At 40.3% G+C, this 18,060-nt stretch overlaps 1 protein-coding gene and 1 pseudogene across 2 annotated transcripts in view; one reads left to right on the top strand and one right to left on the bottom strand.

The window, feature by feature from the left end:
* The window catches only part of DDX1 (DEAD-box helicase 1), a 37,135-nt gene that overhangs the window by 3,031 nt on the left and 16,044 nt on the right, over positions 1-18,060 (top strand). For both annotated transcript variants that reach the window (XM_045054927.1, XM_011281319.4), the window contains exons 3-14: positions 282-345; positions 1,235-1,264; positions 2,226-2,322; positions 4,536-4,583; positions 6,339-6,422; positions 6,651-6,734; positions 7,103-7,179; positions 7,873-7,945; positions 9,847-9,923; positions 10,032-10,146; positions 10,844-10,982; positions 16,691-16,751. In XM_045054927.1, coding sequence (XP_044910862.1) covers positions 282-345; positions 1,235-1,264; positions 2,226-2,322; positions 4,536-4,583; positions 6,339-6,422; positions 6,651-6,734; positions 7,103-7,179; positions 7,873-7,945; positions 9,847-9,923; positions 10,032-10,146; positions 10,844-10,982; positions 16,691-16,751 — 949 coding nt within the window. The remainder of the gene's footprint in view (positions 1-281; positions 346-1,234; positions 1,265-2,225; positions 2,323-4,535; positions 4,584-6,338; positions 6,423-6,650; positions 6,735-7,102; positions 7,180-7,872; positions 7,946-9,846; positions 9,924-10,031; positions 10,147-10,843; positions 10,983-16,690; positions 16,752-18,060) is intronic.
* LOC109498398 lies at positions 14,609-15,572 on the bottom strand (annotated as a pseudogene).

Below are 18,060 nucleotides of genomic sequence, written 5' to 3'. Positions count from 1 at the left end.
GTACATAAAACTCAAATGCACCTGGGACAACAATGTTCAGTAATTTAAGGAGTTGCTAGAGATTCTATCAAAAATTTTGGAATCTAGTTGGTAAGTAAAATTCAGTTTTTCTTAGGATTCTCTTATTCTCTAGAAAGCTTCCCTTTTATACTCTGATATATTTTTTAGTTGGAAAAGATGGGTACTGTTTACCAAATAAAATTCTCTTTCAGATTTATAGTTTAGCATGACTTATTTAGCTTTTTTACTAACGAAAATTCTTCGAAATATGATTCTTTCAGGCTCCCAACTGATATCCAGGCTGAATCTATTCCACTGATCCTAGGAGGCGGTGATGTCCTTATGGTATGTTTACATTTGGTGAGGTCTTTCTGGGTTGAGGACACACAGTTCTGGGACTGTTTGTGACCACTTTAAGAGCTCCCCAGGCTTAAAAATGATACTTTCACCAAATTACTTTTATTCATACCGTATTCAAAGTGCTGAGGTAGAAGTTGTAGGGAACACAAAGGTGGAGTAGATATGCTCTTTACTCTTGAGAAGCTGAAACCCTGTGGCACAGTAAGACAGGTACACAGGTAAGTGTGGTACAAGAGGCTCTACTTGGGGTAAGTAGATTTTGGACAAAGGAAAGCTGAAAGAGAAAACCTTATATGTGGAGAGCGTATCAACAAAAGCAGCGAGCAGGAGGACGCAGGAGTTGACCCCTGAGTAATTCAATTAGATGGTAGCGTAAAATGTGTGGGTTGGGGGCGGGGTGTGTAACTTGAGGTAAGATGGGAAGTACATAGTGGGTCAAATTACTTGGGCTCTTTCTCAAGTATCATGTTAAAGAATTGATACTTGTTGGCAGTGGGGCTCGTTGGACATTTTTAAGTGGGGATGTGTTACATAGTTGTAACCGCGTCTATGAAGACTGATTTGGTAGCAGCTTGTAGTGTAGCTCAGAGTTTAGAGACTGGTAGGATACTTCTGTAATGATCTAGGGTAGAATGATGAGGGCTTGGATTTGAATGGTAGCAGTGGGAAAAGAACGGGAGAGCAGATTCTTGAGCGATGGGAGAGAAGTGACAAGATTGGCAATAGAGTTGACTGCAGAAGCCTGAGTCATCTGGAGGCCCTGTGACAATAAAGGTAGCTACTCAAGTCTCAAAGATTTCTACGTGGTATCATGTTAATTTGGCTTTTCTAATTGGCAACTTAAATGATACAATCAACTTTTTTTTCCATTTAGGCTGCAGAAACAGGAAGTGGAAAAACTGGTGTAAGTAATGAACTTACATTGATTTACTTTGTAAGAGTTATTTTTTTTAAGTTTATTTATTTATTTTGAGAGAGAGAGTGCGAGCTCACATGCACAAGAGCAGGGGAGGGGCAGAGAGAGAGGGAGAGAGAATCTCAAGCAGGCTCCATACTCCATGTGGCTCTCACGACTGCGAGATAATGACCTGAGCCGAAATCAAGACTGAGCCACCCAGGCGCCCCTGTATAGAGTTAATTTTTAAAGTAAGTTTGAACAGTAGTTTCTGCTTTGAAGTATTTAATAAAACAACCTTTTCCAAAATGTAAGGAATTGAGGGGCACCTGGGTGGCTCAGTTGGTTGGGCTTGCGACTTTGGCTCAAGTCATGAGTTCCGGCCTGCTTGGGATGCTGTCTCCCTCTCTGTGCCCCTCCCCCCTGCTCACGCTGTCTCTCAAAAATGAATGAACACTTAAAAAAATGTAAGGAATTGATTGCCACCGAGGGTGATATTCTTGTTGCCCCCTAATTCTGAAATAGGATCTACAAGAGTATACCTTTAAGAATAGTCCAGTTTTAAACTGGTCTTCTATAAAGAGTTGTAGTATCTTCTGTATTTATACTTACTTCTGAATTTTAGTGCAATGGCTCTATAATAAACAGGCTGGCAGTAGGGGTTGCTCTCCTGTTGGCCTGGACCAGAGAAGTAGTGTGTCAGCCTGGAAAGTAGTTTCCTGCTTTAGTTTAGGCTCATTATGCAGGTCCCCTTTGTGTATTGTTTTGGGCTATCAGCTGTCTCCTATTGCCTTCATTTAATCAACTCTCTTATTACCTTGCTCATGTTTTGGGTTTGGACAAATGAAATTAGAGTAGCAGTCTGGAATATGTAATTATTGAATGTGCATGCATAGCTTCTGTAATGTCTATTGTCAGACTGTCATTAATATCTGAATACTAATGTAGAGAACAATTGTTTCTTTGATAGGCTTTCAGTATTCCAGTTATCCAGATAGTTTATGAAACTCTGAAAGACCAACAGGAAGGCAAAAAAGGAAAAACAACCATTAAAACCGGTGCTTCAGGTAATTTTTGCATAGTAATATTTACCTTTTGCATAAAAATAGTAATTCTCATTCTTGGCATTGACAGATGGGAGGTCAGAGTGTGCATTTTTATTGTCGATACCTGAGGGGAGGGGTAATGGCATTTGGTGCCTTGGAAACCAGGGATACTGAATGTCATTTACAGCATAAACAGTGAAAGATTGTCCCTCCTAGGGGCGCCTGGGTGGCTCAGTCGGTTAAGCATCAGACTTTGGCTCATGTCCTGGTTCGTGGGTTCGCTCCCTGCGTCAGGCTCTGTGCTGATAGCTCAGAGCCTGGAATCTGCTTCAGATTCTGTGTCTCCCTCTCTCTCTGCCCCTCCCCCACGCTTGCTCACTTGCTGTCTCTCTCTCTCCCCGAAAAATAAACATTAAAAAAAGGATTGTCTCCTAAAATACTAGTAGTGCTCTCTTTGAGAGAATAATACCCTTATGTCTAATATTGAAGATATGTTGGTGCAATATATTACAAAGATATTAAGGATTTTATTAAAAAACTGATGGAGTAAAAATCCATGATGGTGGGAAGTATTGCCTTCCACAGGGAAAAGAGGCATGCATTTTCCCTTTAAGATAAGAAAGGGGTCCAGGAAGTTAAAATGTAAAGTATAAATTTTAAACTCAGTTTTAGTCCCATTTACTTGGAGACTGGTCTTTTATTAGGATTTCGGGTCCTATCTGTGCCGTGAACAATCTTACATCAATTTCCTCATCTGTAAATTGTGTCGCTTTTGTTAAATGGTTCTGAATTCCATTCTACCTTGAATAATTTATGGTTTTGTTAATACTTTGACAAAATTTATTTTAAATTTTAAATTTAAATTTTAAATTTTTATTTAAAAAAAATTTATGTTTTAAGTCCTATTTGTTTCATGATACAAAACAGAATTGTGGCAAAATTGCAAGCTTAAGTGGAGTGAACTGGGTATATCAACATTTTTCTTCTCAGTAATTTAAAGATACAATGTTGCATAGTTCGTAGAATGAACTCATTTGTAGAGGAATTGCGAGGTAATGGATATGAAGTCTTTAGACTGTTGGCCTACTTGAAAGTAGTTTCAGAACTTGTAACAACAGTAAACCATCATTTATGAGAGATGGTGATACAGGAGCATGCTTCCAAAGGAGGATAACCAGAATGGTAGTAGTTTTGAATATCATGGCCTGTGAGAAATAAACAAATTAGATATTTATTGATTTAAAATATTTATTTATTTAGAGAGAGAGCACGCGAGTTGGGGGGAGGCAGAGTGAGAGGGGGAGAGAGAATCCAAAGCAGGCCCTGCCCTATCAGCATGGGAGCCTAGTCGGGTCTTGACACCTTAAACTGGGAAATCAAGAAACTAGATGTGTAAACATAGAGAAATAAATAAAAAAAAGTGTTGGGATAATTGTTAAATCATTGAAATCATTGAAGGGATCTGGGGAGAAAATAATTGTTCTAGAAAGGAGCAGGACTAATTAGAAATAACCTAATGAAGATTTCTGTGTAAATACTTACTAATTAACTCGATTGAGCCCACAAAGAAAGAGAGAGCCTCAGGGGAAGTTACTTCTCCATCAGAGTGTTTAAGCAGACGATAGATATCATTTGACCACAAGTAATCTAGGAAAGATTTCTACATTGGTCAGGAAACTGGGCCTGAAAACATGTAGAGTTCTCTAGCTATTACAATTCTTTGGTTATCCATAGACTATTAAGGTGTTTTAGAAAAGGAAAATGCTGATCCCATGCAAGGGAGGAGAAAAAAAAATTGTGACTTTTGAATGTGATATTGATTTAATTAAAATAAAGAACTTTTCTTTTAAAAATGATAGTGATACTTAACTAGATCTTGATATGTTGGTCATTTATTTCCATTATGATTGTAATCAGGTTGTTTAGTTACCAAAATTCATTTATCAGTGCCTTCATAGTTCTTACAGGGATCAGTGCCTTCTACTACAAAGTGCAGTGAAGGAAGTGAGGAGAAAAGGTTTTAGCCCAGAAGGCCCGTGATTATTGCCTTTGACCTGTTTCAGTTTTCACTTTCAATTGTGCCTTGAATAAAAATGGCAGAGCTTTAACTTGTACGTTCCAAATAATGTATAAAGCCATATTAAATCTAGAGGAATTAAGGTATGTAAAATATAAAATATTTGGCTTGTTTTTTAGAGAGTTTTCAATTTCATATGTTTGTAACTTATTTTTAGTGCTCAACAAATGGCAAATGAACCCATATGATAGAGGATCTGCTTTTGGTAAGTGGATGGATTTTTCCTGACCCAAATAGGAAACTTGGAAATTGCAAAAGATAGAGGTGTATTTGTTTAATATTTAAAGACATATGTGTAAGAGATACCACAGAAGAACGTCAGTAGACAAAAACAAAAAAGTGCAGAAAGAACACTTGCAGTGTTGATGACGGATGCAGAAACCGTATAAAATGGCAAGGGGTCTCATGTAGATAACAAGTTACCTGTTTGGTAAGAAAGATAACCTGTAAAGAAAGTGGCTGAAGGATGTGAATCAGCAGTGCCCACGAGAGCAGATCCAAATGACAACAGTCGTTCAGAGACAATGTTTACAGACAGCAGATAAGTGGAAATTAAAGTTGCAGTGAGGTGTTGTTTTATACCCATTTGATTGGCAGCAGTCGAACAGAGTGATAACCAGCCTATCAAATTACTGCCTTTCTGGAAAGCGGTTTGGCATTGCTAGTTAAAAATATGTGTATACTTCTGGAAGGTCTAGGTACGAGTGCCCGTATGTGAGGATATGCATACAGAGCTGTTAGATGTGGCGTCACTTGTAAATGGTAAAAACTGACGAGAGGATGAATGCCATTACTGCCCAGAGATTGGTTAACAAAGATTAGGGTGTATCCGAGGACCATCGTGTGGCCTTTATAGAGAATGGCAGAACTATAGTGTTGACTTGAAGAATTTTCGCCAGGTGTGGGTGAGAACCGAAGCAGGATACCAAGAAGTAGAGGGAGTGTGAGTAATCACGCCCCAGACAGACCCACAGAACATGTAAACTGCTGCTCTCCACCACGTGACTTCTAGTTTGTATAAAGTTTCTATCTGTATGCATGCGTAAAGAATTTTAAATGTAGAAATTTTAAGGATTTGCCATTGCTTAGATAACTTTTTAAAGAGTTTAAAGTTTTATGGAACATAGTACCCATACGAATAAGAATTTATACTTTGAATAAATAATTTAATTTCTGACGAGTGAAGTAAAATGTGTGATGAGATGCTTTTCTTGAAGGTTTGTTGTACGTTCAGGTAGGGAACTGGGGTCGTAAGCCTGAGCCGGGACAGAAGTTACAGTTTCTTTCCAGGACAAACGAAGGCTGTATGCTTTACTTAGAGCCAGTAAGCACTAACAAGCACTGTGACTGCCCATGAGGTATAATGCAGAACATCGTTTAGTAGGGTCCTAATATTAGCGAATAACAACCACAGGTTTATTTATTTGTGCTTTTTCCCTGCTTTCTCTGCGGTTTCTGGATCCGTGGATTGGGGAACGAGCCAGAGATAGTTGCCTTTTTCCTTTTAGTGTCGTATTTGCTCAAGCTCTAATTTAAGCATAAAGTCAGAGCAATAGGTATTGATGAGTGAGTGCTGCATCACCTCGTAGTATCCATTTCTTTAAAAGACTCTAGACAAGGGTTGTCTGAACACATTTGTGTTGGTGATGCAGCTGAGTTATCGGTGTGAGTGAGATTAGGTGCTGTGGTGACTCCTTTCCAGACTTGATGCAGTAAAGTCTCATCTGAGTTAATAGATGACAGTGTAGATAACAGTATAGAAACTAGTCCGCCACATGGCCAGGGCCTTCCAGGGGATGAATAAGGGTGATTACCTGAGGGAAGATCTTGTTACTCAGGATCAGTAAGTCTCAGCGTCTGGAACATTGCAACAAGTGAAAGAATTATTTTATTGGTGAGACTAAATGCTTAATTTATATAATTGTACTGACATTTTTTTGTGTGTTTTTCTCAAATCCAGCAATTGGGTCAGATGGTCTTTGTTGCCAAAGCAGAGAAGTGAAGGAGTGGCACGGATGCAGAGCCACTAAAGGGTTGACGAAAGGTATCTAAATAGCATTTGTACTTGTCTCAGCTTGTGAAGTAATGTATTAATACATGGGCTTGCTTTCTGTAGCTTTAAGTAAGGATCTGAGAAGATTTCTAATGTTACAAAAAGACAGACCGTTCTTCATTTGGAACGTACAAATTGTAATTCAGAAACAATGGGAAAGTGGCCACATGGCAAATGAATCCTAGGTGTGTATAAATCTCGGAGTATTTGCCCTTACAGGAAAGCACTACTATGAAGTATCCTGTCATGATCAAGGATTGTGCAGGGTTGGCTGGTCTTCCATGCAGGCTTCCTTAGACCTAGGTAAGCATTTCTAAGATAAACTGGATTTACGGATTTATATTTGTGGATTGTTGACATTTATTACAGTGGGGAGCAAAATAAATAAGCATAACCATATAAAGTTTATATTTTAGAAACTTGGAAATAATGTACGTATACTCACTGTGTTCCAAAAGGATTTGAAGTGTTCAGAAGTACATACTGTAACAGTATAAAATGAGGAGGAACAAAGTTAAGAAAAAGAGTGAAGTCGGTATGAATAAATATGTACCACACAGTGTAGCATAGATGCTTCAAGTTCTTGTAGATTTGTGAACTTCTTTTATGGGCGGAGTGTTTAGTTTTACGTTTACTCTTAACCAGTAAATAACGTATATTTTAAAATCTAGGTACTGACAAGTTTGGATTTGGCTTTGGTGGAACAGGAAAGAAATCCCATAATAAACAGTTTGATAATTATGGAGAGGTAAGTTGTATTCTCGACCTAATCGTGGCATTACTAAGTTCTCTTGCGTACTTACTTGATCACTTGTGACATGACTGAGGATATAAAAGTGACTCTCAGATTCAAGTGGATTTTCTGAATGTTTTCCACAGAAAGTTCAGATTTGGACTTCAGTGAAGAAATGTTACAAAATGAGCTAAATATTTTTCCCTGTGGCCATTTATTAGCCTTTCCAAATATACTACTTTGTTTTGTTTTCATCCATTTTGATTTTGGCTTTGACTTGAATGCATTATGTTCTTCTCATTTCTTGTTTTTGATCATGAAAATCTAATCATGAATCTAAATGTAGTTTTTAATGTGGATGAGCCCGAGTATCCTGTTGATTCTAAAAAGCCTGTCAAGATGCCTCTGCTGTTACATATGATATGCTGTAATAGGCATTTTTGTTTGTTTTGTTTTTAAAGATTTTATTTTTAAGTAATCTCTATCCCCAACATGGGACCCAAACTCACGACCTCAAGATCAAGAGTTGCACGCTCCACTGACTGAGCCAGTCAGGCACCCAAAATAATAGCAGTTTTAAACACCTACATTAGGGCCTCAAGGAATTATTTTAAAGAACTGATGTGTACTTTTGATGTAGCTGTATGTGAACTTGTAACTTTATGATTTTGCTTTCTGTTAACAGCACTTGACTTTGTGCTTTTCTAGGAATTCACTATGCATGATACCATTGGATGTTACCTAGATATAGATAAAGGGCATGTCAAGTTCTCCAAAAATGGTGAGCTTTCTGTGGATTGTCTTATTAGAGAAAATACATGATAACAAATATTTATAACTTACAATTCCCTTACCCTCCTCTTCATTTCTCCCTCCCTGTCTTACCTTTTTTTTTTTTTAATTTTTTTTTTAATGTTTATTTATTTTTGAGACAGAGAGAGACAGAGCATGAACGGGGGAGGGTCAGAGAGAGGGAGACACAGAATCTGAAATAGGCTCCAGGCTCTGAGCTGTCAGCACAGAGCCCGACGCGGGGCTTGAACTCACTGACCGCGAGATCATGACCTGAGCCGAAGTCGGCCGCTCAACCGACTGAGCCACCCAGGCGCCCCTCCCTGTCTCACCTTTGAACCAATACTTACTGAGCATTTCCTGTATGCCAGGCACACCGGGAGGTGCTAAAGATGAGTAGAAGATGGAATAGACAAACACGTTTAGTCTTGTGGGGCTTACCTACCGGTGGGGAGAGACAGAGGCATAATGTGCCAGGTGGGAACGAGTGCCCCGAAGGAGATTGTAAGCAGGGTAAGGGGATGGAGGGTGATAGCAGTCTAGGGCTGTGCTACTTTCACAGGGTTGTCAGAAAAGCCTTCTCTGATAAGGTGACATCTGAGTAGCAATCCGAACGAGTCGGGTGGTGAGCTGTGCGAAAATCTTCCAAGTGTTTCAAGCAGAGGGAACAGTAAACGCAAAGGTCTTGGGAGGAAAGTGTGCTTGGGGTATTTGAGTAACAGCGAGGAGGCCAATGGGGCTGGAGAACACTGGGCGTGGACAGGGGTGGTAGAATGTTAGGTCAGTTGAGGTAGTGAGGCCAGGCCATGTAGGATAGGGCCTTATAGGCCATGATACAAACTTTCTGAGTGAGATTGGAAGCCTGATTGGTTTTGAGTAGAGAATTGGCATCTTTAACCATATCATTATGGCTTCTGTGTTAAAAACAGAGTGGTGAGGGTGGTGGCAGTAGATAGGGAGCCATGTGGATGCTGGGGTTTCTATTTGGGGTGTATTAAATTGGAGGTACTTCCTACACATCTAAGTGGTAAAGCCAAGTAACTGGTTAAGTGTGTAAGTCAGGAGGTCAGGGTTGGAGATACATCTTTGGGAGACATTGGCTTAACGATGAATTTAAAGCTGGAAGACTGGATGAGATCCCTTAGGGAAGAAGAATAGATGAGGAATAGGAGAGATCTGAGGCCTGGGGTGTTCCTGTGGTTAGAGGTGGGCAGATGGAGGAGAATGCAGCAGAGGCGAATGAGGAGGAGAGCCAGCAGGAGAAGCAAGAGCGGTTGAGGTCCTGCGGTCCAGGTGAGGAAAGTATTTGAAGGAGGAGGGAATAGTCAGATTGCGTCCAGTGCTGCTGATGGGGGTAACCTGGGAAGGTGACGGATGAGATTTGCCACTGGGTTTGGCAAGAAGGTATCACTGATGAGCTTGAGAAGGACCTCTTTTAGTGAGCGTGATGGGTGAGTTGGGGGAGCCTGATGGGGAATCACTTGAATAGAGAATGAGATGAAATGAAGTGACATGGTGAAAATGGAGATCAGGGAGTTTTACTACAGAAGAGAAAGAAAATAGAAGGTGAATGGAGGAAGATGTGGATTCAAGGAGGTTGTCTGTGTTTTAATATGGGAGCTATTGCAGCGTGCTTGTATGCCATGGAAAGTCTGGTTGAAGCGTCTAATGGAAGTGATCCAGTAGGTAGGGAATGTTTAGAAATGTAGGGGGCAGAAAGGGCACTTCTAGGAGTAAAGTAAAAAAGTGAAAAAAGTGAAAGGTCTGGCATTGGGCAGGACGATTTATCCATGGGAACAGGACACGAAAGCATGAATGCAGTTGGGTTGATAGTGGTGATGGTGCGAGTGAGGGGAGGTTCTTTTCTGATAGTTTCTCTCTCTTTTTAAGGAAAAGACCTTGGTCTGGCATTTGAAATACCACCACATATGAAGAACCAAGCCCTCTTTCCTGCTTGTGTTTTGAAGGTAATTAGAAAAATGTTGCTATGATTCTAAGCTACTCTGATCTTCACTATTTTGTATTAGTTAGTGTGCTAGTAGGTTAAGAATTTTCCTTTTCTTTTTCAATGCTAGAATGCTGAACTAAAATTTAACTTCGGTGAAGAAGAATTTAAGTTTCCACCCAAAGATGGTTTTGTTGCTCTTTCCAAGGCAGCGGATGGTTATGTTGTCAAATCACAGCACACAGGTATTGCCCCTGAGAGGGTGTAGCAATTTCAGGAATGGGGTACTGGCGAAAACTCCAGTAAGGAGGCTTCTCGTAGTGAGTTCCGTATGCTCCCTTTGCTGGTTTAGTCACACATCTTTACGTACCATGTCAGTAAAATCCAGTTTCAAAACCCAATTCATAAACTCTTGAGTATTCAGTGTCAGCGCAGGCCTTTTGGGGAACCTGATCATGATGATGATGTCTAGTGTTTCTGAACTTGTGTGTATTCAGTGCCATGGGCACCGTGTCAAGTGCTTTACACGGATCGGTGTTCACTACCCTGTAAGGTAGCACTCTTCCCACCGTACAGACGAAGACCTCGAGGAGCAGGGACTTGACGTAACTTGCCCAAGGTCACACACAGCAAGTGGGAGAACTGAATTTAAACCCAAGCAGTTCGAGCCCAGAGCTCGTACTCTTACCCACTGTATTATTTAAAGTAAATACATTTCATAGCTTGTTTACTTTATCACAAAATATATAATCAATTGCATCTATTGCAAGTAAATTTAAAGAAGCCATAGTTCATTTTAGGAATGTTAGCTTTATTTTGTTTTATGACCACTTTTCGACAGTTATTGAAAATTCTGATATTGGAATATTTGTGCTGGTGCTTTACAAATAAAAGTATTGAGGTGTGATTTGAACGTGTTCCAATCGTTTCTGTTTTCTTAAGGTAATGCGCAGGTGGCACAAACAAAGTTTCTCCCCAATGCTCCGAAAGCTCTCATCGTCGAGCCCTCCCGAGAGTTAGCTGAACAAACTTTGAATAACGTCAAGCAGTTTAAGAAATATATTGATAATCCTAAATTAAGGTAAAGCTTCCTTTTGCGCTCACGTGCCTGTTGTTTTTAGGTTTGAGGTATTTTGGAAGAAGAGTGAGATAGAAAAAAAAAATGAGGTAGAAATTCAGTATGCATTTGAATGCACAGGTGGGAGTGTGTAACGATTTAACTTTGATACATAGTAGCAATTATTTTTTTCTCTTTGAACATTTTTATTACACAAAATAATGTTCTGAATGTACACCATTTAGTTTTGTAAGTTTCTTCCAGTATGTTTACATACTATATAAACATTAGGCAAATAATACTGGACCATTTCTCCATGCTCAAAATGTTTAAATTTTCATTCATCCCTAAAATTTTATGAACATCCCGTGTATTACATTTTATTTCTAATCCTGAGTGTGTAGTTATTTAGCATCCCATGTTATTTCATTGTTTTTGTTTTTTTTTAACTTGTCTTATTTTTTTATTTTTTTAAATTTACATCCAAATTAGTTACCATATAGTGCAACAATGATTTCAGGAGTAGATTTCTCAGTGCCCCTTACCCATTTACCCATCCCCCCTCCCACCTCCAGTAACCCTCTGTTCTCTGTGTTTAAGAGTCTCATGTTCTATCCCCCTCCCTGTTTTTATGTTATTTTTGCTTCCCTTCCCTTATGTTCATCTGTTTTGTATCTTTAAGTCCTCATATGAGTGAAGTCATGATATTTGCCTTTCTCTGACTAATTTTGCTTAGCATAATACCCTCCAGTTCCATCCACGTAGTTGTAAATGGCAAGATTTCATTCTTTTTGATTGCTGAGTAATACCCCATAATATATATGTACATATATACATAAGTTTATGTATATAAGTTTATGTATATATATATATATACATAACATACGTATATATGCATGTGTATATACGTACATATACATATGTGTATATGTATGTCTATATATACATATATATGTGTGTGTATATATATACATATATATGTATATACATACTTGTGTATTTACAAGCTTATGTATATATACATATGTATATATGTATATATATACATATATACATATGTATATATACCACATCTTCTTTATCCATTCGTCCATTGACGGACATTTGGACTCTTTCCATACTTTGGCTATTGTTGATAGTGCTGCTGTATACATGGGAGTGCATGCACCCCTTCGAAACAGCACACCTGTATCCCTTGGGTAAATGCCTAGTAGTGCAGTTGCTGGGTCTTAGGGTAGTTCTATTTTTAGTTTTTTGAGGAACCTCCATACTGTTTTCCAGAGTGGCTGCATCAGCTTGCATTCCCAGCAATTATTTTGTATATAAAACTCCTGTTTGATAAGTTCAATAGAAAGTAAATTGGGGGTGCCTGGGTGGCTCAGTCAGTTGAGCATCGAGTGTCCAGCTTCGGCTCAGGTCATGATATCACGGTTTGTGAGTTTGAGCCCCACGTTGGGCTCTGTGCTGACAGCTCGGAGCCTGGAGCCTGTTTCGGATTCTGTGTCTCCCTTCTCTCTCTGCTCCTCCTCTGTTCGTGCCCTGTGTCTCTCTCTCTCAAAAATAAATAAATAGGGGCGCCTGGGTGGCGCAGTCGGTTAAGCGTCCGACTTCAGCCAGGTCACGATCTCACGGTCCGTGAGTTCAAGCCCCACGTCGGGCTCTGGGCTGACGGCTCAGAGCCTGGAGCCTGTTTCCGATTCTGTGTCTCCCTCTCTCTCTGCCCCTCCCCCATTCATGCTCTGTCTCTCTCTGTCCCAAAAATAAATAAACGTTGAAAAAAAAAAATTAAAATAAATAAATAAATAAATAAATAGGGGCGCCTGGGTGGCGCAGTCGGTTAAGCGTCCGACTTCAGCCAGGTCACGATCTCGCGGTCCATGAGTTCGAGCCCCGCATCAGGCTCTGGGCTGATGGCTCAGAGCCTGGAGCCTGTTTCCGATTCTGTGTCTCCCTCTCTCTGCCCCTCCCCCGTTCATGCTCTGTCTCTCTCTGTCCCAAAAATAAATAAAAACGTTGAAAAAAAATTAAAAAATAAAAATAAATAAATAAATAAATAAATAAACATTAAAAAAAAAAAGTAGACTGAGATTTTGCTCTTCCATGAAGTGTCATGGTTTGCAAAACAATATCAGAATAAAAATTAAATTTTTAAAAAATGTTTATATATTTTGAGAGAGAGAGCGGGCAGAGAGACAGGGAGAGAGAAAGAGAGAAAATCTCCAGTAGGCTCCATGCTCAGTGCAGAGCCTGATGTGGGGCTCCCTCCCACATCCCTGGGATCATGACCTGAGCTGAAATCCAGAGTTGGACGCTTAACTGGCTGAGCCACCCAGGTGCCCTACTCACTTTTTTAAGGGAACGTTTCATTCGGTGCTAGGATGCGTCACTTCATTTGCATAGAAGGTGTATCACTATTTCTGGCATGTTGGTAAACAGCTTGGGGCGGCTGAGTCCAGCCTGTCTCCCGGGGATGAGAACTTTCCATTCGGGCCCTCGGACCGCTCCCTCTCCAGGCAGAAGGCGCTTCCTTCCAAGACAGCTTGGTGTCAGGAGCATAATAATGAGAAAGTTTTTGCATTCCCGGAATTAAGTGTGGGAATGTGAGGATGGTGTGAAGGGGAGAGAAACAGCAGAACAATTTGGGTAAAATGCCTTAGGGTTGAGGTCGGGGGACACAACCAGGGTATCTGCTTCATGTAAGGGACTTGGAATTTGTAAGAGAGTGTTTTTGGAAGAAGTAAAATGCTATTGTGAATTGATTTTTGTGCTACAATTAGGTGTAAAGGTTAACATGCCTATGGACAAGGACTGGAAGGGAAGATGACTGGTAAAATCAGTTTGTTTATTAAGATGGTAAAACTGTGAGAATACTCATTAGTATTCTGTGTAAACGAGGCTTCCTTGAAAACCCGGCTCAAATTCCCGTCTGTGAAACTAACCGAATCGTATCAGCCCAGTCCTTTCTCCTTCCTTAGATACCACTGACTGTAAGCCTTGCCTTAATCCTTACACACGGTCATGTGCTAGCGGTCCTTGTTTTAAATATGCACGGCGTTGCTCATCCTCGCTTGCTAGTTTTACACTGCTTAAGGCAGGGGCTGTTCTTTTATATTCCTCAAGCCTACAATGCTCTGCACACCAGCATAGATTGGTGTGTGTGGGGGTATCTTCTGCTAAATTTATAGGGATCAATATGTCTGATTGGGATTATGGATAAGAGTCAAGCATTGTAGGAGATGAAATGATGCATCTAGGACCATAGTTTCCAAACCTGGGAACTTTGGGGCCTTATTTAACGATACAGATAGATTTGTTGGTCCTCTCCTGAATGCACTGAGTCAGGATTTCCAGGGAAGAGGAATTAGAACTTTTTTGTTTTCTTGAGGAAGAATGGCAGCTCCTCTGGGTGATCCTTTTAGAGACCTTCTGGCATCTGGTGTTATCAGACTTAGGAACATAATGGCTCTAATGTAGTAGGTTAGGGAATATGCCAAGGTCATGCACGTTCATAGGCTAGAAGTCTCTTTGTGTTGTTTGTTTTTACTGCCTGAATTGCTCAAGTTGCAGATAGGAAACCATAAAGTCAATCTTTAATCAGCCATAGAATTATAAGACTCTGTTAAGGTCACCTGCTTTTTTTTTTTTTTTTTATAGCTGTTTAGGGAATAAGGTTATTACTGTCTTTACCTGAAAAATCTTCGTAGCAAATTGTGGTTTTGGTTTATTGGCTCTCAGCAGCCCTCTCCTGAGCTGTTAAGGAAGCTTGCTTCTTCTGAGCTACCTGATCTTTGTTCCAGGCAAGAGACATTTTGGGATGGTTCCACCTCTCTTTTTAACTTTCTTAGGCTTCTTCTCATAGATTGGATTCTCTTGGGTAGCACTGTGAGCTTTCTTACACATCTCCTCCATCATATCTGGAGTTATATTGTTCTTCGGTGTTCAGAAAATTGCTTCTCATAAGTATCTTCATCTTCTTCCACTAGTAACACATATAGTCTGCCATGTTCTGACCTATGATGTGCTTCTCATGTCCTTCTGCACTGAATTCCTTGCTCTCTGAATCATAATCAGGGAATCGTTTGGTACTGTGAGGAATAGACAAGCCTCCATCCACAGCTCCCTTGGGGGCCCCCAGAGCTTTATCTCCAGTAGTAGTTCTGGCAAGCCCTTTATCCAGATAGCAGGCGAAGGCACCGTGTTGAGCATCAATGCTTTCCACATTGTGTTCATCTCTGTCACCTCCACTTGGCCTCCGTAGATCTTGTCCATGTCAAACCTGTTGATAAGCCTGCAGGCCAGCAGTGGGCCGGTACAGTATGCTTAATTTCTCAGACCAGCCTTCACACCATGCTTTGGGAGTTTGTGAACATGAGCTGCACAAACTATCACGTCTCCTTCTGTTAGGGCACAGGCAATCTGACAAATGGTATCCCTGTTGGTTACATGAGCTATCATCCTGTATTTAGGTGTGTTATATTTACTCTTATCCCAAGTTTCCAAGTGTTTCCAAGCATAGTCATCAGTTTTACCCTCTCATCATCTTCTAAATTTCACTTGGTATCTCTTGAGGTAAGCCTTATTCTTGACAACTTTAACAAATTTCATCCTGCAGAACAGAGACCCTGTCATTTATTTCCTTAATGTTTTCTAGTCTTTTTTAAAAGATCGATAAAATAAGAATAAAATAAAGATGGTTGGTCGATACTTCTGATTGAAAGTTATCTGGCTGCATCAGAAAGTAATTTTGTCTGCTTTATAAAAAGACAATCTTGGGGCGCCTGGGTGGCTCAGTCAGTTGAGCACCCGACTCTTGATTTCAGCTCAGGTCATGATCTCACGGTTCGTGTGCTGTAGCCCCATTTCGGGCCCTGTGCTGAGGGTGTGGAGCCTGCGTGGGATTGGAATTCTCTCTCCTCCTCTCTCTGCCCCTGCCCCAGGCCCACACTTGTGTGTGTGCATATATGCTCTCTCTCTCTCTCTCTCTCAAAAGTTAATAAATATTTAAACAAAAAACACTGTCTTTTTGCAAATAGCTTTAGTGAGATCTAATTCACATATACAATCCATTGCTTAAAGTGTACAGATTGCTTTTAGTTTTTATTCTATTCACAGAGATGTGCAGCTGTCACCAAAACCAATTTTTAAACCTTTCATGACACTCAAAAGAAGCACTGTACCCATTGACAGCCATTCCATGTCCTCATAACCTTCCCATCCCTGGGCAACCCCTGGTTCATTTTCTGACTATAGATTTGCCTTTTTCGGACATTTTACATGAATGGAATTGGATGGTATGTGCTCATTTCTGACTGGCTTTTCTCACTTAGCGTAATGTTCTCAGGATTTGTTCACGATGCAGCATGTATCAGTGCTTAGTTCTTTTTTATTGCCCAGAAGTATCCCATTAGTTGCATGTGCCACATTTTTGTTTACCCATTTGTTGGCTGATGGACATTTGGGTTGTTACCACTTTTTGGCTGCTGTGCTGTGAACATTAGTATACAGGTTTTTGTGTGGACATCGTTTTATTTCTCCCGGATCTGTATGTAGGAGTGGAATTTCTGGATCACATAGTAGCCTCACGTTTGATGTTTTCAGGAGCCGTCCAGCTGTGTTCTCAAGTGACACCCCTGTTTTACTTCCCTACTAGTAATGTATGAGTCAAACAATACAAGTCAAACAGTAAAGCGCTTTAATCTTTTTCTTCATTATCATGATGGTATTTATTTCAGGGAGCTTCTGATAATTGGAGGTGTTGCAGCACGAGATCAGCTCTCTGTTTTGGATAATGGGGTAAGTTGTACTTTTAATTTCTAAGAGGTGGCATGATGGGTTGTCATTTTCGCAGTGTAGTTCTGTTGTGCTTCAGGAAAAATCAAGTGAGGCTGAAATTAGAACAAGGTCAAGTATGTATTCGGAAGCACCTTGTGGGGGTGTCTTTTCTTTTCCTAAGAGTGTACAGCAGTTTCTTTGCACCCCTCGCGCAAAATTCAGCATACAGGATGTTTGGTTTTTTCATTTACCTTTTGAGCACTTGAGGATTTTCTTCTTGCTTTCTCATGAATTAAGAGTCCTTTCTTTTGGGGGTAATGGAGAAAGAAGAAAGTAGAGTGAAGGGTAGAAATGGAGATCAGCTGGATTGCAGAGAATGTAAAAGTTGTCACAGGGACCCAAAGGAGGGATGAAGAACGATACAATGTGGCTCCAGAAGGAGGGAGAGAAGTTAGATAAGGGTGGGGGGAGTCTCACAGACTGCTCAGGCAGGCGGTTACAAAGGACAAAGCTAAGACAGTGATCCTCATTATGGGGGAAGAAGCTTGGGATATTCTTAACTGTGCTCATCAATTCTGTGAAGCCAGATATAGATAGGACTTCATAAAATATTTCATGTGTATGAAATAACTTGCTCCTTTCAAATTTCTCTTCCATTTCCTTCCCTAAATATTTTATCATTTAATCTAAACCTCCTGATACTGAGTCACAGTGAGGAAATATGTCTGCTTCCTCCAGGCCCATTGGTGTCTCTATCAAATGAAATTTTATGCCAAATGGTTTGCATTTGACCTGGTATGACATGTTAAAAGCAAAGAATCCCATTGCTATACCTGTTAATACTGGTCTAAGATAGTAATATTGCTTTGATAGGTTTTTATTTGCTGTGTTATATTTTTTAGGGATTGTAAGAGATTTTATATGTTCAGGGTGCCTGGGTGGCTCGGTGGGTTAAGCATCCGACTTCGGCTCAGGTCATGATCTCACGGTTTGTGGGTTCGAGCCCCGCGTCGGGCTCTGTGTCGACAGCTCAGCTTCAGATTCTGTGTCTCCCTCTTTCTCTGCCCCTCCCTTGCTTGTACTCTGTCTCTCTCTCTGAAAAATAAATGAATAAATTAAAAAAGAGAGAGAGATTTAATATGTTCATTCCTATTCTTGGTTTCTCAAACCCCAATCCGTTTTCCCCGTAAGTTACTAAGCTTCTTAACTCCTGTTTTGCAGCTGCAGAGCTTTTAGGGAATTCTGTATGATTTGTCAGTCATCTAACATTTGGTACTGGCTAAATCCAATGGCAGAGGTAAAGGCAGTGTTATTCTGTAGCTTTCTTGAC

Source organism: Felis catus, chromosome A3 (assembly GCF_018350175.1).
Source record: "Felis catus isolate Fca126 chromosome A3, F.catus_Fca126_mat1.0, whole genome shotgun sequence".
In the NCBI taxonomy this organism is placed as follows: Eukaryota; Metazoa; Chordata; class Mammalia; order Carnivora; family Felidae; genus Felis; species Felis catus.
Note: the sequence above shows the minus strand (reverse complement) of the source record. Positions and strands in the feature narration are given on the sequence as shown.